The 20,040-nt window shown below is 52.7% G+C and overlaps 2 protein-coding genes across 4 annotated transcripts; one reads left to right on the forward strand and one right to left on the reverse strand.

The window, feature by feature from the left end:
• Window positions 1–2,110: 2,110 nt before the first annotated feature.
• On the reverse strand, window positions 2,111–11,010 carry FARSA (phenylalanyl-tRNA synthetase subunit alpha). 3 transcript variants are annotated; one of them, XM_073803162.1, is made up of 13 exons: window positions 10,829–11,010; window positions 8,860–8,997; window positions 8,675–8,773; window positions 8,468–8,586; window positions 7,319–7,411; window positions 7,105–7,233; window positions 6,913–7,028; window positions 4,134–4,218; window positions 3,923–4,022; window positions 3,662–3,830; window positions 3,454–3,531; window positions 2,955–2,995; window positions 2,111–2,504 (listed from the first exon to the last, which is right to left on the reverse strand). In XM_073803162.1, the coding sequence occupies exons 1-13, from the start codon at window positions 10,973–10,975 to the stop codon at window positions 2,301–2,303; spliced, it is 1,518 nt and encodes a 505-aa protein (XP_073659263.1). In that variant the 5' UTR covers window positions 10,976–11,010; the 3' UTR covers window positions 2,111–2,300. The 3 variants fall into 3 exon arrangements, with proteins under 3 accessions (XP_073659263.1, XP_019786317.2, XP_019786318.2); XM_019930758.3 differs by lacking the exon at window positions 2,955–2,995 and adding an exon at window positions 3,177–3,291 and having other exon boundaries at window positions 10,829–11,008; XM_019930759.3 differs by lacking the exon at window positions 2,111–2,504 and adding an exon at window positions 3,177–3,291 and having other exon boundaries at window positions 2,960–3,061.
• Window positions 11,011–14,426: 3,416 nt separating this feature from the next.
• CALR (calreticulin) lies at window positions 14,427–18,568 on the forward strand. The gene is made up of 9 exons (XM_004311395.3): window positions 14,427–14,588; window positions 14,955–15,056; window positions 15,242–15,445; window positions 15,893–15,987; window positions 16,077–16,286; window positions 16,369–16,482; window positions 16,566–16,709; window positions 17,582–17,674; window positions 17,760–18,568. The coding sequence occupies exons 1-9, from the start codon at window positions 14,498–14,500 to the stop codon at window positions 17,958–17,960; spliced, it is 1,254 nt and encodes a 417-aa protein (XP_004311443.2). The 5' UTR covers window positions 14,427–14,497; the 3' UTR covers window positions 17,961–18,568.
• Window positions 18,569–20,040: the final 1,472 nt, after the last annotated feature.

Below are 20,040 nucleotides of genomic sequence, written 5' to 3' on the forward strand. Positions count from 1 at the left end.
CGGGGCATGAACCCGTGTCCCCTGCATCGGCAGGCGGACTCTCAACCACTGAGCCACCAGGGAAGCCCCTCAGACTTACTTTTAAGCATGCATACACAAACACACTGGCACCAAACCAAAACAAAGGCAACACAGAAGATGCAGGATGACTTTTATGGTGCACAGTCTGTGTAACATTTGAAAACATGCAAATTGAAACCGTGTCCTGTTAAAGTGACACATATAAGTAGCAACAGTTTAAAAGCACATGAGAATAATAAATACCAAATTCAGGAGGCGGCAACCTTAGTGGGCTGGGGGCAAAAGAAACTAGGACAAGCTCATAGGGTCTTCAAACCATTAGTCGCACAGATCTAAAAAATGAAAGATCCAAAGCAAATATAATCTATGCTCAGATTCGAATGAACTAGGGGTGGATTCTTGGGTGTTTACTGTATTATGCTTCATATTATACATGCTTCACCCTCACCAGCCTTTACTTTTTACATGGCTTCTACCCCTCCCCCATTTCTTTATCTGTTCATCCTGTCTCTCATGCCTCCCCAGGTCCCTCCCCACCCCCACCCCACGTCAGCTCCTGAAGGCAGGGACCTGAGCCAGCTTTGCCCACTGCTGGGTCTTCAGCTCATGAACACTGCTGGCACTTAAGAGATGCACGTTTCAAACTATTACATTTAGAACAAATGGACAACAAGGTCCTAATGTATAGCACAGGAAGCTATATTGAATATCCTATGATAAACCATACTGGAAAAGAATATTAAAAAAGAGGGATTCCCTGGTGGCGCAGTGGTTGAGAGTCCGCCTGCCGATGCAGGGGACACAGGTTCGTGCCCCGGTCCGGGAAGATCCCACATGCCGCGAAGCGGCTGGGCCCGTGAGCCATGGCCACTGAGCCTGCGCATCCAGAGCCTGTGCTCCGCAACGGGAGGGGCCGCAACAGTGAGAGGCCCGCGTACCGCAAAAAAAAAAAAAAAAAAAAAAAAAGAAAGAAAAAAAAATACTAAAAAAGAATGTCTATATGTGTATAACTGGGTCACTTCACTGTACAGCAGAGATTGGCACAGCATTGCAAATCAACCATACCTCAATTAAAAAACTAAAAAAATAAAGGTGTACATTTATTGAATGAAGGAATATTTTTCTGTATTCCTGGATTATTTAATTATAAATAAACAAAAGATTTGAGTGAGGAGCCCTTGGAAGATTGGTGCCCCCAGGCCCTGGGACCAGCAAAACCCATGGTCTCAGCTGACTGCCAACTGCCCTGGGTATAAAAGTGGCCTCATGGTTACATAAAAAATTGTCTGTTTCCAAAAGCGTGCTGCCCCTGAAGATCTGCGCTGAGCGACGTGGTGACTTGGATTGGCTTTGAAATATTCCCATAGAAACAGGTGTGAGATGCTGCTCACTGTCCAGTGTGAGTGGTGGGTTCATGGAGCTTTATCCTACTCATTCATCTCTATTCTGGGCTCATTTGAAATCCTTGAGTTTTTTTTTTTTTTAAGAGTAGTAATTTTAGGGGGACGAGAAAGGGGTGAATGTGTGGAGCACAGAGGACTTTCAGAGCAGTGAAAATACTCTCTATGATACCATAATAGTGAATGAATACACGTCATCATACGTTTGTCCAAACCTACATACAACACAGGGAATCAACTGTAATGTACACTATGGACTTTGGGTCATTATGATGTGTCAAGGCAGGGGGTTTATAGGAAATCCCTTTACCTTCCACTCAATTTTGCTATGAACCTAAAACTGCTCTTAAAAAAACAAAAAGGGCAGCTTTAAAGGCTTAGCTTGCTATACGCCCCACCCCACCAATGCTGGCTCCCAGTTGGTGGGAATGCTGACTCCTGGGGCCCCGACGCCCGCCTTGGCCTCCCCTTCCCAAATGCCCCTTCCACAGGGGTAGGGGGTTCTGTTCCCTTCACCTAGAAGAACCTGGCACCAGGAGGTAAATCAGTAAATGCCTGATGGAGCTAGTCTTCCCTGGAGGGATCTGGCTCAGGCTGGCCAGGGGTTCCTGAAGATCCAAGACCTCCAACCCACCACGCCTCACACCCGGGGCTCCAGCACCCCTCCACCCCTAAGGAAAGGCACCAGATGAGGGCAAGTGCCCACTTTATTAGCCAGCAGCTGGTCTGCAGGGCTCCCCAAGGCCCACCCTCACAGGTGGACAACAGAATGAACCTGCTACCCGCTCCCCTGTCCCTGGGACCCTGGGGCCAGTGGGGAAGAGGAGATACCAGGGGCAGGGGGACTGGCCTCACAGAGGCCTCGTAAGTACAAGGGGGTCACTGGCAGGGATGCAAAGGGCAGCAGGGTCTTGGGGAAGGCGGCCTATCCAGGGCGGTTCGTGTCATGCGGCCTCCTGTGTCGACGGGGGCCCCCGTTCGGCATCTAGGCGGCACAGGGGACTGTCGTACACCATCTGCAGGTTCACCTTGTGGCCCACCAGCTCCCGGATATTGTTGATGCCGTATTTGATCATTGTCGGGCTTGGGAGGGGGGACATGACATGGTTTAACATGAGGTCAGGTCATGCTCTCTTCTGATCAGAACCTCTCTTATCACCTTCCTTGAGTAAAAGCCCAAGTCCTTCCTGGGGCTCAAAAGGCCCTGCTCAACCTGTCCTGTCACCTCCCCACCCTCATCTCCTCCCATTCTCCACCTTCACTCACTCATTCCCTCCAACCACACTGGCCTTCTTAGTGTTCTCCAAACACAGCAGGCCCACTCCAGCCTCAGGGCCTTTGCACTGGCTATTCCCTCTGCCTGGAACGCCATTCCCCAGATATCCTCACGGCTTACCAATTCACCCACGTTCAGTCTTTGCTCAGATGCCAGCTCCTCTGAGAGGCCTTCCCTGACATCTCCTTAGCCCTCCCTGCTGTGTTTTCTCTATAACACTGCTTTTGGACATACTTTAAGCTTTACTTGTTATTTACCTCGCTAATTATCATCCTCTGTGTTCCACTAGCACCCCTGGCTTCATGGAAGTAGAGATGTGTATGTCATAATCACAGCACAGGACTCAGTACACAGCAGGTGCTCACTAAGGGTTTCTCAAATGAATGAACGAATGAATGGGGCTGAAAGTCTGCAGGCCCCCACGCCTGGCAAGCCACCTGAGTAAGGCAGCCAATACCCTAAGTGGTTTGGGTACTCACCGCTCAAGGGAGAGGCCCCAGGCAATGACTGACACATTCTCAGGGAGCCCCATGGGCAGCAGCATCTCGGGGCGGAAGATCCCAGAGTTTCCAACCTCCACCCACTTCTTCAGGCCTGTGAAGGCAGGAGAACGATGGGGCGGCTTGTGTGGGTGGTACTGGGCCTGGCAGTTAGCTTGGGAGGTGGGGTGTGGGCTTGGCAGTGACGGGGACCTGGGCTGAGCCATGGGCAGCCTGAGACCTCCCTCCCTGTCCCAGTACTGGGTTCCAACCTGACCTTGGTGGTAGCTGAACACTTCCATGCTGGGCTCGGTGTAAGGGTTGTAGGTCGGCTTGAAACGCAGCTGGGTGATACCTGGGTGGGGAGGCAGCCAAACAGAGTGGGGGTGGGGGTGGGGCAAAGGGGGAGGAGAGGGGCAAAGGGGGAGGGTCAGGCTGACGACCAAGGCATCCTCCTGCTTGCCCACCCCAGCCCGCCTGCTCACCCAGCTTGCTGAAGAACTCCCGCAGGACGCCCATGAGGTGGCCTAGCGTGAGGCCGTGGTCAGCCACGACGCCCTCGATCTGGTGGAACTCGGCCAGGTGCGTGGCATCTAGGGTCTCATTCCGGAACACACGATCAATGGAGAAGTATTTGGCCGCTGTGAAGGGCTTCTGGAGATGAGAGGCAGGCCAAGCCCGGGCATGGGTGAGAAGGTCAGCATGTCAGCCCTGGCCCCTCCAACGCTGCCCAAGCCCTGCCACACCTTCTGGGCCAGGCGGTAGAGGGCGCGGGCGCTGGCCGACGTGGTGTGGGTGCGCAGTAGGTTTTTCCGAGCCTCGTCCAGTTTCCAGTTGTATTTGTACCTTCAGAGGGACATACAGGAAGTCCATGATGCAGCTCACGGCCCCCAACCTCTTTCCCCCGACACCCCTGGGTGTCCTGCCCAGGACCCAAAGTCCTGGGTCCTGCCTTACCCCTGTGAGCCGTAGCCGCCTTGAGAGTGGGTCCGCTTGACGCGATGGACGTAGTCCATTGGGAGCTGCTGGGCCTGGGCTGGATCTGGGCAGGACAGAGCAACATCTGGTCAGTCAAGGAGCATTTCTCAAATAGCCACCGCACTGAAAACAGATAGTGACACAGGCAGCTCCCTCCCCCGCCCTCCACAGCTGCCAGAGGGTACCTGGGAACACCTGAGTCAGTCACAACTCTCCTCTGCCCAGAACCTTCCGTGGTCCCATTTCCTCTTTTTTTTTTTGGCCATCCTGCACAGGACTTAGTTCCCCAACCAGGGATCGAACCTGTGCCCTAGGCAGTGAAGCGCAGAGTCCTAACCACTGGACTGCTGGGGAATTCTCTCCTCCCACTCCTAACTGATCAGTTCCTCCAGCCACAGGCCTTCCCTGCTGATCTGTGAGCATACCAGGCATGTGCCAGCCTCAGGGCCTTTGCACTGGCCATTCCCTTTGCCTGGAACTTTCCTTCCCCAGGCATAGCTCCCTCCCTGACCTCCTTCCATCTTTGCTTAAGCAGCCTTCATTTTATTTTTAAAAATATTTTATTGGGGCTTCCCTGGTGGCGCAGTGGTTGAGAGTCCGCCTGCCGATGCAGGGGACATGGGTTCGTGCCCCGGTCTGGGAAGATCCCACATGCCGCGGAGCGGCTGGGCCCATGAGCCATGGCCGCTGAGCCTGCGCGTCCGGAGCCTGTGCTCCACAACGGGAGAGGCCACGACAGTGAGAGGCCCGCGTACCGCAAAAAAAAAAAAAAAAATTTATTTATCTTATTTGGTTGCATCGGGTCTTGGTTGCAGCAGGCATGCTCCTTAGTTGTGGCAGGTGTGCCTCTTAGTTGTGGCTCACCAGCTCCTTAGTTGCAGCATGCGAACTCTTAGTTGCGGCATGCACGTGGGATCTAGTTCCCTCACCAGGGACCGAACCCGGGCCCGCTGCATTGGGAGCACGGAGACTTTTTTTTTTTAATTAATTTATTTTTGGCTGCGTTGCGTCTTCATTGCTGTGGCGGGCTTTCTCTAGCTGCGGCGAGCGGGGGCTACTCTTCGTTGCGGTGCACGGGCTTCTCATTGCGGTGGCTTCTCTTGTTGCAGAGCACGGGCTTCAGTAGTTGTGGCATGCAGGCTCAGTAGTTGTGGCTTGCAAGCTCTAGAGTGCAGGCTCAGTAGTTGTGGCGCACGGGCTTAGTTGCTCAGCGGCATGTGGGATCTTCCCAGACCAGGCATTGAACCTGTGTCCCCTGCGTTGGCAGGCGGAATCTTAACCACTGCGCCACCAGGGAAGTCCCAAGCAGCCTTCATTTAATTAATTTAAAATAAATTTATTTATTTTATTTATTTTTGGCTGCATTGGGTCTTATTGCTGTGCGCAGGCTTTCTCTAGTTGCGGCGAGCGGGGGCTACTCTTCGTTGTAGTGTGCGGGCTTCTCTTGTTGTGGAGCACGGGCTCTGGGCACGTGGGCTTCAGTAGGTGTGGCTCGTGGGCTCTAGAGCACAGGTTTAGTAGTCGTGGCACACGGGCTTAGTAGCTCCGAGGCATGTGGGATCTTCCCGCACCAGGGCTCGAACCCGTGTCCCCTGCATTGGCAGGCGGATTCTTAACCACTGCGCCACCAGGGAAGCCCGCGGCCTTTAACTTAAATTGACAGCGTGCTCCCCCACCAACATAACGTCAATTCCCCCATCACATTTACTGCCATCTTTCATTGCCGGGTTTACAGCTTACTTAGAATTAAATGCATATCTCACCCAACCAGGATATGCGGGCCTCATCAGGGCAAGGATTTCTGTCTCATTCCTGGCTGTGACCCAGGTGTTTCACAGAGACTTTGGCACACAGGAGCTCAGTCATAGGTGCAGACTCTATGCTGTACGAATGTGCAAGTTCTTATGAGTCCCTTCCAGAGACACAATTTTAGTGCACCTGAAAAGCCTGACATCAAATCCCAGCCCCACCGCCTATAAGCTGCGACCCTGGGCAAGTGATGTCCCCTCTCTGAGACCTAATTTCCTCATTTGCAAACCAGGGCTAACAGTCTACTTCCTATAGTTGGTGGAAAGATTAGGACAGTGACAGCTCAGTAAGTTTTATATATATATTTTTTTTCTTTTTTCTTTTTTTTGGCCACACTACATGGCATGTGGAACTTCCCTGACAAGGGATCAAACCTGCGCCCCCCTGCAGCGGAAGCGGAGAGCCCTAACCACTGGGCCACCAGGGAAGTCCCATGGCTCAGCAAGTTTTGGATGCTGAAATGATGACAATGGCGCTGCTGCTCCTGGCCAGGTAACAGGCACCCAACAGCCTCATCTGCCCTGCTGGTGGGGGAAACAACAACCATTTTGGAAAGTCATTCAATTTCAGAGAGCACTAAGGACTGTGGAAGAAAAAAAGAACTGGGAAGCAATGTTGAAGACTAGCAGTGAGGAGCTTTTAGAACTTGGGGGGACAAGGGCATGTCAGGGTGGCCTCTCTGAGGTGATATGTGAACAGAAGCTTCATGCCAGAGCCTGCCATGAAGACCTGGGAGAAGACAGTTCTCGGCAGAAGCCACAGCACGGGCAAAGGCCCTGAGGTGGGCAGGAGGGGAGGTGGAAGAAGATAACCGAAGTTGATGATAGCAGCTCACACAGGTTTGTCGGCCACACTGAGGAGGATGGAGTTTATCCTGTAAAACGGTATGCCACCCCAAAAGGTTCTGTCCAGTCCTGGCACCTCTGATGGCGCAGCGGGGCCCACCCACCTCGCAGGAAGAAGGTGTCATGCTGGTCCCGTGCTGGGTGCTGCTGGGGCTGGAAGAGTGCGTCAAAGTTCCAGAAGGAGCTCTCAATGTAATTGTCGGTCGGCATCTCGGTGAACCTGGTGGGAGACACAGCCTGACTGCCCTGCCTGTGCCAAGCAGGTGGGCTAGCCCCACCCCTGGCCCCATGCTTACCCCATCTCCAGGAAGATCTGCCGGAACTGGGTGCGGACCTTGAGCAGGGGGTGCAGGTGGCCGCTGTCAGGGAGGACGCCATGGGCCGAGAAATTGTAGGGCTTGAAGGGCCGATCCCGCCAGGAGCCACTATGGGGAGATGCAGGGTACATGGGTCTGGTGGGGGCTGCCTACCACACCCCCATCGGCCCCCAGCTCTGGGGCTACCCCCTACCTGGAGATCATCTCTGGGCTCAGCTCTGTTTCCTGCTTGGAGATGCTGGTGCTAAAGGCACTGCCTTTGCTCACCCAGTAGGTCTTCAGGTTCCTGAGGCCAGAGGACAACGCTGTTACCTCCTCCAAGTGGTTTCCCTTGACCTCCCATCTGATGCTGACCCCAAAGTCACCCACCAAGTCATTCTGCTGTATTTCCTTCCTGACACTTACCATCTCCAGAATCCTCTTAGCTGGCCCCGACCTACATCCCTATGTTCATGCAGTTACTCATTCAACAAACATTTACTGAGAACCTAATGTGTACCAGGGTCTATTCAAGGCACTAGGCATATAGCTGGGAGTGATAATAATAGGTCAAGTTTAGAGAGTTTACTCCACACTAGGCTCTGCTCCATAAAATCACCCCATAATCCTGTGTGAAAAGGAGCCATTTTACACATGCATAAACAGAAGCTTGGACAGATCAGGTGACTTGGTCAAGGTCACACAGCTAGCATATGACAGAGCTGGGACTTGAATCAGGCAGCCCTATTCCAGTCTTTTTTTTTTTCTTTTGGCCACACCATGCAGCACATGGGATATTAGTTCCCTAACCAGGGATCGAACCCAGGCCTCCTGCGGTGGAAGCTCAGAGTCCTAACCACTGGACCACCAGGGAATTCCCAGTTTGCGTTCTTATAACTGCTAGGCCACTGCTACGTCTGCTCAAAGAAGTCGTCAGCTCTGTGAGGGCAGAGCCCCCAGCCTGTCCAGGTCCCAGCAGTCATAAACTTTCAGACAGTGCTTAGGACTGTAAAGGAAGTCAATAGGGCACAAGGGATGGAGGCCAGGAGTGAGGAACTTTTATGGAATTTGAAGGGAGGAAAGGGTGTCAGGGTGGCCTCTCTAAGGTGACACATGAGCAGAGGTTTGATGTCAGAACTTGCTTTGAAGAAGAGCAGGAAGCTCTTTCTCAGCAGAAGGCACAACAGAGGCAAAGGCCCTGACACGGCATGAGCCTGGCGTGCGTGCTCGACAACCACAGTGTGAAGGGAGGCTGGGAGGAGACTGATAGCACCCTGGCCCAGTGTGGGCAGAACGGCTCCCCTTCTGCTCCAGGGCCATGCAGGTGACACAGGTGTGAGCCGGGGGGGCGGCACCCACTCACACTTCAGTCAGCAGCTTCCTCTTCCTGAGCTCGCTCCTCTCCTTCTCTCCCAGCTTCTCGGCCTGTCCACCCTGGACCAGCTGGAGCCGCCGCTGCACCTCATCCTCCACGCTATCCACCTGCCACAGTGATGGGCGTGAGGGGCTGTGAGGGCAGGGGGCCCAACTGTCCGACTACCTGTCCAACTACCGCCCGGCAGGGACTCACCACTCTGAACACCCGGGGCCCGTCGGCAGCACTCTTGTCCACTCGGATCCACTTGTTGGACATGGCCTTGCTGAAGCCCACCTTGCCACTGGGCAGTCGCTGTGGGAGCAAGGCTGCAGTGAGGGGGACACAAGGGTCGCCCTCATCCCAACACCTCCCTAGGCCCTGCCCACTCAGACTCCTACCATGAGCTCGCTCTGGGGCAGGCCCTCTGGGGGGACGCTGCGAAACACCCGGGCCTCATGGCTGCCTTCCCGGGCAATCTCCTCGCCCTCAGCGGTAAGCTCCCAGCGCTTGGTGGAACGCAGCTCAGCCTCGATTATCTGTAGGAAAACAGGGGGACACGGGCAGGGACAGGGTTCAGGTCCAGGCACCCCCTTGCCGCAGCACTGGGGACGCGGGTCAAAGAACAGCCTGTGATGCCAGCTTTGCCTCTCAGCTGTACCACTTCCCAGCGGAGTGATCTAGCCTCATTGAGCCTCAGTAGATCTTTTGTGACATGGGAAAAATGACAAAAATGATTCACACCTCCCAGAGTGAGGTAAAGTACTGAGGGTATTACCTGCCTGGCAAAGAACAAATCCTATCACTTTTGAACCTGGGAAAGATTTTTTTAAAGTCTCGGGTGAAATGATTTATTTCCACACTTACATGCATCTCAGTGTAGCCAGACGTCAGAGAAGAACCCAGGCTGCCCACATTACACACAGGAACCCTAGGCTCCCCTTTCGTTTTAATTCCTAGCTCTGCTCCTCTCTTGCTGTGTGACCTTGGGAAAGTTGCTTAACGTCCCTGAGCAAATTTTCTTATCCATGAGAGAAGGGTGTGGTGGGTTCTACCTCAGAGAGTTGTTTTGAGTAACTAAATTAATACACAGAAAGGATGCAGAGCGCTTAGTATGCAGCAAATGCTGCATAAATATAACTACTACTACATTAATATCATCGTCATCATCCTTACAATGAACCCCATTAAACTGCCAACACTTAACCCTCAGTAGCCTACACAAATGTCACTTTCACATCCATCAAGGTACTGTCATCCCATACACCATAGCTTCAATCCCTTTCTGCACTGACGACCTCAGGCTTCAAATCCAGGTTTGCCTGTTCCTTCTAGTGACACTGATCAAGATTCTGACCAGTGCTTAGAAGTTGTCACATCTGCAATATGGGGATAATAACAGTGCCATCAACTGAAGGTCACATCAAAGATTGGATGAGGAATAAATCTGAGGCCAGAGCAGGGCACATCATGTAAGTTTGATGTTTTCAGCTATGTTTTTTGAGTCCTAGCCTCATGGATCCAGCCTGCTGGGTGACCCACGGGTTGGTCAGCATCCTCCCCCTCTGGCTCCATCACCCTTCCCTTGTCCAAGTCAGAAGGCTGGGCTTCATCCGAGCTACCCCTACATTTCCATGAACCTTATTTCATTCTTTCACCTGAATCCCTTCTCCATTCCAGCTGCCTCCCTACAGCCAGGGACCATACCCTGTAGTTTGGGGATGTGCCAGCCTCTGCCACTGCCCCCTTGCCTCCAGTCCTGCCCGCACCGATCCTTTCCAAGAGTGATGTAGGCAGTACACACATCTCATTGGCTCTAGCTCCTGCCATGGCCCCCCAGTACCCCTGTGAGATAAAGACCTACAAGGCCTCGCAAAATCTGGCTCTGCTGGGTCTCTCTCACCACTTGTGCCACCTCCCTACCCCACTGTTCCTTAAAGTGCCATGGCTTTTCTACTCAATGCAGAAAGCCGACTCAGCTGTCATCTCCTTTGGGATACTCTCCCTGATCCTCAAGCCTGGGTCTGCTAACACCTCTGAGTGCCCCGTGCTTCCTCCATCACTCCGGTCACTTGAGTATATCCAGTATACCGCAGCCTGCGTGAAGGCGGCGACTGCGTCTTTCTGGTCCACCATTCTCCTCTCCACCCCCTCAACACTGATCATGCCTCAATGGACGTTTACTGCATGAGGAACATCCGTACCCCGGGGCCCTCACTCGGTCCTGACTCCCCCCCGCGCACCCTGGGCGGGACACATACAATTACTCCTAACCAGGCCTGAGATAATCTGGCCTGGAGGCAGAGCCCTCCTGGCAAGGGAACCGCAGGTGCAAAAGCGAGGAGGCCCGGCATCACCGGCCCAGCTCACCTCACCCAGCGCCTGCAGGCTCTTCACGGCGCCCACCACGGTCTGATGCTCTACGCCCAGCTCGGCCGCCAGTTCAGCGCTGTCCAAGCCGCCATCGGCCGCCTCCAGCCGCTGCAGCAGCACCTCCGCCACCGGACCGTCTGCCATGACTGCTCCCAGGGCGCTCGGCGTGCGCCTGCCGGCGGCCAGAACAACCGGAACCGGAACCGGAACCGGCGCCGGGGGGCGTACACCGTCATCTTGAGTGTGGCAGACTATGCTGCAGGGCTCGGGTGCCGCCATCTTGAGCGTGTCACTTGAACTTAAGAGGGGGTTAGGGACCCAGTACTGGCTGGACTGGTGGTTTCTTGTTGACCAGAGAGGTCAAATTAATACCATCAAAGACAGACTCACAGCACTGTTTTAAGCTTCACCCAGCCTCACCAGCAGGGGCTGTGTGACCTTGGACTTCCCCCTCTCTGGGCCTCAGACCAGTCCTCCCTTGGGGATTCTTTCTTACCCCCACAGGAGGGCTGTGGGTGGTGGACTCCAGATATAGTCATCCTGCTGATGTCAACTACTTTTATTTTTTCTATTATTATTTTAAAAATCTATTTATTTGGTTGCACTGGGTTTTAAGTTGCAGCTCTCCAGCTCCTTGGTTGCAGCACATGGGCTCCTTAGTTGTGGCTCCAGGGCTCCTTAGTTGCGGCATGCATGTGGGATCTAGTTCCCTGGCCAGGGATCGAACACAGGCCCCCTGCATTGGGAGCACGGAGTCCTAACCATTGCACCACCAGGGAAGTCCCTGATGTCAACTACTTTTAAATTTTAAAAGGGAGTCTGGGTAGGGACCAACCCTATTTATAGAGGGGAGAAGGACTCAATAATAGTATATTATTGAATAATATAGTCAAGGTTGCAGCTAACCTGTATGGACGTTCTCCCCTGTGCCCAGCCCAGTGCTAAGTGCTTCAGGTGTCTTACTTCATTTTCCCCAAAACTGTATGATGTAGATACTGATATAATATACATTTCACAGATGCGAAAACTGAGGCTTGGAGGGTGGTATGCCTTGCCCAAGGTTCTGCAAGGAGCTGGTGGACAGTGTCAGAAATTATAAACACTCCAGAACCTGCCCCCTCCTCCCCATACCCCTGCTCTGAGTAGACCAATGTCAGGAAAATAATTTGTAGTATAGATCAGTGCTGTCCTATAGAAATATAATTCAAGATACTGGGAATTCCCTGGTGGTCCAGTGGTTAGGACTCCACTATTCCACTGCAGGGGACACGGGTTTGATCCCTGGTCAGCATGCCGCAGCTTGGCCAAGACAAAACAAGAAATATATTTCGAGATAGAAATGTAATTTTACACATTTTAGTAGCAACGTTAAAAACAAAAGGGGTGAAATTTATCTGAAGAATTTATAGAACCTAAAATGTCCACATTATCATTTCAACACTTAATATAAAACTACTAGTGAGATATTTTACCTTATTTATTCACACTAAGTCTTCAAATTCTGATGTATATTTTCCACTTACAGCTTACTTCACAGCCGCTGCATTTCAAAAGGCAATAATCACATGTGGCCAGTGGAGACTACATTAGACAGCACAAGTAGGTTCTAATCCCAGATCTGCCATTTTTGTCCCTCAGCCAAATCACTTAATCTTTCTGTGCCTCAGTTTCCTCGCTTGGATGGAAATGATATGAGCCCAGGTTACTGTGAGAATTAAGTGAAATAGTACCCACACACACATGCAATACTTGCTGGTACTAAATTGAGTGTGGACTCTGTGTTAGGTGTTCTAAGCACCTACTCATTTAGCCATCACAACTGTTATTTGAGCGTGGTAAATGCGGTTACTAATATCCCCCAATGCTGGACCTACAGTGAGATCCTGATAAAAATTCAGAATGCATCCCTCAAAGTCTCTTCTTAGCTTCAAAGCACTTTCCCCATTTTTGCTTATTTAATTCCAGCAAGAGTCCTTCTTTCCTTGCTTCTGTCCCACGTCAAGTAGGTTTTAAGCCTGTTCTGTGCCTGGTGCTGCAGGAGACACGGTGGGGTGCGGGGGGGAATGGTGAGGTGAACAAGACAGGCATAGTGTCTACCCTCTGGCAGACAGCACCTAGCCCATGTGTCCCTGACACATGGTGGAAGGGCGGGAAGGCGGGGGGAAGGTCAGTGGAAGGCCTAGAGTGGTCATCCCAGACTTGGGGGGTCCTCGTTGGGGAGGACCAGGTTGGGCAATACTGGATACTGTCTTGGGGAAGGGGCAGAACCCCAACTTCTCCAAGACTCCTAATTCCTCTCTTTTCCGAGTCCCCACCACTAGAGGGGAAGCACCCCCTCCCCACCCTTTTGCCAAGATCCACCCCCTTCAGCAGTTTACTTCCACTTCCCAGGTCCAGAGCCAATTTGGTCAGAGTTTGGGAAAGCCCCACTTCTCCTGCCTCCTTCCTGCAGCCTAGGGGCAGGGAGCTGGTGTGTTACTTGCAGTCATGTGACTCTGCCTTCCTAAGAAGGCTCTAGTCTCAGGGGTCCTGGCCACCTCCCTTAGACCTTATCTTCCCCACCATCTGTCCCATTTTGTCCCTCCCCAACGGAACCCCCTGCCCTCTCATCTTTAGCCGTTTAATTGCAAAAGCAGGCCGTTTGTGGGAGACCACAAGACTGTGACCCCTTTCATTTACCGGCTGAGGAGGGGATGAGGGGTAAAGGACAGGCTGCAATAAGGTGAACAACCGTAGGAGACCCAGCCTATAGTCGCAACTTCGAGCCGTTCAGGGCTTCCTTCCCTCTGTCCCAGATATCCCTAAAAGCTTTGAAAGCATTTCTGCCGGCCAGCAGCTGGCCGGGGTCGCTCCTCTTGGCCTTTCACGAGCTCCTGTGCCTTCAAAGAGGCTAAATGCCTTGCCCCAGCTCACACAGCAGCAGTCTGACAGGCTGCCAGGGAACTAGGGGCCGTACGGAGGAGAGAGCCGGCACTCCCCCCGCAGGCCTGCACGGCTCAGGCGCTGGGGTGAAGTGAAGCCCTAGGGCTCGATGCCCTCTGCCCCATCCTGGCGGGGCGGGGGGCGGGGGTCAAGAGAGAGAGAGAGAGATGGAGAGAGAGAGGGTCGGAGTGGTGGGGTTCCCCAAATTCAGGGTAGACAAGGTTAGGAAAACCTTGCCTACCCATCCCTGTAGAGGGGATAAGTGGAGTCGATGCTGGAGCAGGGCCCTAGCTCTAAGCAGCTGCACCTGCTCGCGCGCGGATTCTTTAAACGCCTAGACCTCTAGCGCTGCTAGCGGGCGAGGGCGGGGTTGGGCCGAGGTCTGGTCACATGACCGGGCCTGAGGGGCTCGAGGCCCCCACTACACCGGTGGGCGTCCCCCACAACGCGTGGTCGACCTTCATTGGCCAGCGGTGCGGCCAATAGAAATCGGCCATCTGGGAACCCAGCGTTCCGAGGCACAGCCTAACTTGCTGAACCCACAAGGGTCCAATGGAAAGGCAGAGCTGTGGCCACAGACCAATGATAAAGTGGGAGAGGAGGGCCAAGAGGCCGGACCAGGTTGGTTTGAGAGGCGGCCGGTTATAAAATCGCACGGCCGGCTGCACCGTCCGTCCCTACTGCAGAGCTATTGCTGGTAGAGTGACTTAAAGGGCCCGCGCGCCGCCGCCCCCTCGGCCCGCCATGCTGCTACCCGTGCTGGTGCTGCTCGGCCTTCTTGGCCTGGGCGCCGCTGAACCCGCCGTTTACTTCAAGGAGCAGTTTCTGGACGGAGGTAACGGCTAGTCCCGCCTTGAGGCCGTCCTAACGACGCGGCTGGCCCCCCAGCCCATATCTGCGTGTCGCCTGTAATTACTGCTCAGAGGACCAACACAGTGGCCTTCAGGGGCTAGAGCCGCAGGCGATCTTTCCTTCTGCGTCCCTGGGGAGCGGGGAGGGCGCGGCGGTCTTCCGCGGCGGGAGTTAGGGTTCGCCCGAGGATCTTTTAAACCACCAGAGCTGTCAAGCTAGAGGTTGGGGTGGGGACAGTCGGGGGGAGGGGGAATCTCCTTCCTTGCCCCCAGCAGCTTGTAGCTCCTGGTAGATGTTTGGTGGGGGGTGCTCAGCACCGCTACTCTGACCTGCCCCTTTGGTCCCCTAGACGGATGGACCGAGCGCTGGATCGAATCCAAACACAAACCAGATTTTGGCAAATTCGTTCTCAGTTCCGGCAAGTTCTACGGTGACCAGGAGAAAGATAAAGGTAAGAGCCTAGGGGTGGATGCTCCGATCCAGGAGGACTTCCTGGAGGAAGCCCTAGTCACCACACAGTTTGGGTATCCCTAGAAGTAGAAGAGGTGGAGAAAGGGAGAGTCGTCTGTATTTCCCATCTTAAGGGTCTCCCGGGTGTTGTTGCTGAGCCGTGATCTGACTACCGTTCCTTGCTAGGGCTGCAGACAAGCCAGGATGCCCGGTTTTATGCTCTGTCGGCCAGATTCGAGCCCTTCTCCAATAAGGGTCAAACACTGGTGGTACAGTTCACCGTGAAACACGAACAGAATATCGACTGTGGGGGCGGCTACGTGAAGCTATTTCCAGATGGTCTGGACCAGACAGACATGCATGGAGACTCTGAATACAACATCATGTTTGGTGAGCGGGCCCCACCCTGATGCTGACCTCTGATTAGTTAGAGGGAGTTTGAAACCCCATGAGTTCTTTATAGCCCATGAAAAGTGGTCTTAGGATCATAGAAAACACTTAAATGGTTAAACATTTCTTTGGAGGAGAAGCTGAGAAAATAGTTACAGTTAGTAGCAACTTTCTATATTGTTATCGTTGATTTAAGACTGCTAATTTGCGCGGTTTTATAAGGTAGGCATTTACTAATTCTGCAAGTAAAGATACTGACTTCTAGAGCACTGATTTTTTTTTTTTTCTTTAAATCCCTAATCACGGTCCCTTAGAGATATCTGAATTTTGTCTTTTCACCTTGACAGACCTGAGTTTAAGAACCAAGTTTTCTTTTTATAAATGGGTGGGGAGGGGTTCATAATGGTAGACAATCTCTAGTTCTGACTGGATCTGCTTCTCATCAAGGCCCGGACATCTGTGGTCCTGGCACCAAGAAGGTTCATGTCATCTTCAACTACAAGGGCAAGAACGTGCTGATCAACAAGGATATCCGTTGCAAGGTGTGCTCTGGGGGTGGTGACAAATGGCTGTAAGGGAAGGCTCAGAGGCCAGCCTGGTGGGCGGGGCACTGATCTCCCACTCTCTTCAGGACGATGAATTCACACACCTGTACACACTGATTGTGCGGCCTGATAATACCTATGAGGTAAAGATTGACAACAGCCAGGTGGAGTCAGGCTCCCTGGAGGACGATTGGGATTTCTTGCCTCCCAAGAAGATAAAGGATCCTGATGCTGCAAAGCCTGAAGACTGGGACGAGCGAGCCAAGGTTGATGACCCTACGGACTCCAAGCCTGAGGTTCGTTCTTGGGCAGGGGCTCCCCACCATGGAGGGTGTGGAGGACAACTGGGCCAACTCTGACCTCCTAATGTACCTGCAGGACTGGGACAAGCCTGAGCACATTCCTGACCCGGATGCTAAGAAGCCCGAGGACTGGGATGAAGAGATGGACGGAGAGTGGGAACCACCAGTGATTCAGAACCCAGAGTACAAGGTGAGCCTGGGGCTCTGAGCAGGGCGGTACACAGTGGGGAACGCACTGATCTCCACTCACCCGCCAGTTCACTTCTTCTGCAGGGTGAGTGGAAGCCCCGACAGATTGACAACCCAGATTACAAGGGCATTTGGATCCACCCAGAGATCGACAACCCTGAGTATTCCCCTGATAGCAACATCTACGCCTATGAAAACTTTGCTGTACTGGGCTTGGATCTATGGCAGGTGAGACACGGAGGGAAGAGAAGGATCCCAGGACCTCAAGTGCACAGGGTCAACCCAGGAGGAAAGGGACAAAGGAGGTCTGACTCCAAAATGGTGCTTTTTCTTTTTTTAAAGAAATTCCTGGTTTGTCCTTACGGCATTCTTACAGCACCCACTCTGAAGTTGTACTTACTAACTTCTTGGTACTTTTTCAAGTACCTACGGGAACCAACTCATTTTATTGCCCCCAACAACCTAGAAGGTGGTTAGATAGTACCATTAGAAAATTAGGTTCACAGGGACTGAATTTTTGTCTGTTCTGTGCAGTGATGTACCTTCTGCACCTAGAATGGTGCCTGGCACGTAGTAGGTACTAGAGAAATATTTAAAGAAGGGAGTGAGACCCCTTTCTACAGATGAAGAAAATGAGGTGCAGAGAGCTGAAGTCACCAGCCTGAGGTCATGTAGGCAGGAAATGGCAGAGCTGGTGTTGGAACCCAGGCAGCCTGTGTTTTTTTGTGTTTTTTGTTTTTTGTTTTTTTTTTTTTGCGGTATGCGGGCCCCTCACCACTGTGGCCTCTTCCATCGCGGAGCACAGGCTCTGGACGCGCAGGCTCAGCGGCCATGGCTCACGGGCCCAGCCGCTCCGCGGCATGTGGGATCTTCCCGGACCGGGGCACGAACCCGCGTCCCCTGCATCGGCAAGCGGACTCTCAACCAATGCGCCACCAGGGAAGCCCAGGCAGCCTGTTTTTTAACTGCAACATTAAACTGTAGCATTGTGTAGTAGTTATGGGAATATGGGCGGGAGACCTTTTCGAGGCCAAGGCCAACAGGTATATCCCCTCTGACCACCCTTCCGACCACCCCTCTACTCCCTGGCCCCATTACAGGTCAAGTCTGGCACCATCTTTGACAACTTCCTCATCACCAACGACGAAGCATACGCTGAGGAGTTCGGCAACGAGACATGGGGTGTTACGAAGGTGGGACCAGGGTCCAGTCTTGGGCTTGGGGGTGGGCAGGGCTGCCAAGGGAGTCCGGGCCCTGAGGTGTGTGGTTTGCACACAGGCAGCAGAAAAACAAATGAAGGACAAGCAAGACGAAGAGCAGAGGCTAAAGGAGGAGGAGGAGGAGAAGAAGCGCAAGGAAGAGGAGGAGGCAGACAAGGAAGAGGAGGAGGACAAGGATGAGGATGAGGAGGATGAGGACGAGAAAGAGGAAGAGGACGAGGAAGACGCTGCCGCTGGCCAGGCCAAGGATGAGCTGTAGGGGCCACGCCGCCGCCGCCTCCAGGGCTGGACTGAGGCCTGAGTGCTCCTGCCGCAGAGCCGGCCGCGCCAAATAATGTCTCTGTGAGACTGGAGAACTTTCATTTTTTTCCAGGCGGGTTCCAATTTGGGGTGGATTTTGTTTTTGTTCTCCCCCTCCCTTTTTTTTTTTTTTTTTAAAGTTTTTTTTTTTAACTGGTGTTTCGTCTCTGATCCTCCTTCACCCCTCACCCCTGGCCTTCATCTTTCTTGATTTGACATCTTTGCTTTCTGCTGTCCCCTTATCTCCCCAGATCCCTTAGCTCCCCTCCAACTTGGGGACTCAGGGTGGGGTGTGGCGTGGAGGAGAAGCCCCAGGCCCAAGATTCCATCTGCTCTCCTTCCTGGATCCCACAGGGGGGTGGTAGGAGAAGAGGGTGGCATCACCAGCCCCCCAGCACTGAGGAAGAATGGGGCTCCTAAGCCCTGAGCTCTGACCTCCCTCTCTCCTTTCTCCCCTGTCCCCAGGACTGGGCCAGTTCCGAGTGGGGCAGCGGGTTCTAGCTCGGCTCATACTGAGAATGTAAGAACTACAAATGAAATTTCTATTAAATTAAGTTTTGTGTCTTCCTCCTGTGTTTCCTTTTGGGGTAGGTGACTCTTAAGTGAGGCTCATTTTGCAGCCACTACAAGTGTTGGTTGAACGTCCCATAAGGTTACAGGGGCCCTTGTTTATCCGGAGAACCCCAAACAGGTGGGAAAGAGTAACTATTCTAAGTGCCATTACAAATACTCCACTTATTAACTCATTGAGTCGTTGCATCAAACTGGTGAGTTTTGGTTCTAGTACCAGTTGTGTTTGATAAGGAGACTGAGATTTAGTAAGAGGTGGGGTTTGAACCCACACCTTAGCCACCAACCGTTTTACACTGCGCCGCATATGTACGTCTTACCTATTAAGGAGCAAGACTACACAGAGCTATTGGACAGTTTTAAACACATTTTCTTAATATTAGCCAGTGTCAAAAGCTATTAATTCTCTTCATAGTCAAGGAGAAATAGGTTCAGAAATGGTATCTAGCTTGTCCAGTGGTCTTCAGTGGCCAAGTCAGGATTTGAACCTCTTGAAGGGAAGGAGGTGGCACCAAGTGCTGGTGTAAAAGTGGCAGAGGAGAGTGTGGGCCCCTAAGGTTGGCCTAGGCCCACCTCTGTTGGGGTCCTGAAGGCTGCCACTTAATGTCCAGTGGGTGGTTGGGGACTGATGTCCCTTGTTGCCAGACGTTAAGAATCCCTCAGCCAAGTCTGGCCTATTCTTATGGAAGCTTCTTAGCTCAGGGCATGCAGTGAAGGGAGAAGCAGTAGGACCTGGTAACAGTTGGGTAATGAGTCAGGTGGCAGGCGACTGCCTGGTGTCCTACTTGGATGGGAATGTTGAGCAGTTTAGGAGGCAGGTAATGGTCAGTTCAGGATTGCGGGGGAGAGTCCACCCATTAACTGGAAGATGAGACCATCACCTCCATCCTGTCTGCCAAAGCACCCTCTTCAGCTTCGGCCAACCAGCTCTTCGATTCCTTGTTCCTTGGATAGGCCTCCTTTGAGCTTCCTGTGTCCTGTGGCCTAGCGCCACCCTTCTGGAAAGCCTCCAGGATTGGCATATCCAGGGAAAGTTTAAGGAGAGAATTTTGTATTCGGTGTAGGGAAGCCTTGAAAGTTACATCTTCCTTAAAAACTTTGGGGTCAGACTGGGGGTAGGTGGGTGAACAAAGTGATCAGGGAAGGAGCAGCAGAGACGTGGGGAGACCCAGGAGCTAGAACAGATTCATTCCAAAAATCCAGCTCTTCCCTCAGGAATGGATGGGACCACAAAATGGCCTCGTGTCCCCAGTTCCTTGGCCAAACGTGTTTACAGAGTTTTCGTTTAATTGTTGGTGACCTTTCAAGTATCCTTTAGTTCTTTCAGGGCTTGACAGGCATCCTGTCAGGGTAGCCAGACCAGAATAAAACTCATTTGGAACGAGCAAAAAAACACGAACATTTTATGGAAGAAATAAAAGTATAACAAGTACACGAAGAGTTCAACGTCAACAAATCAATGAAACTCG

Source organism: Tursiops truncatus, chromosome 3, assembly GCF_011762595.2.
Source record: "Tursiops truncatus isolate mTurTru1 chromosome 3, mTurTru1.mat.Y, whole genome shotgun sequence".
Taxonomy (NCBI): domain Eukaryota; kingdom Metazoa; phylum Chordata; class Mammalia; order Artiodactyla; family Delphinidae; genus Tursiops; species Tursiops truncatus.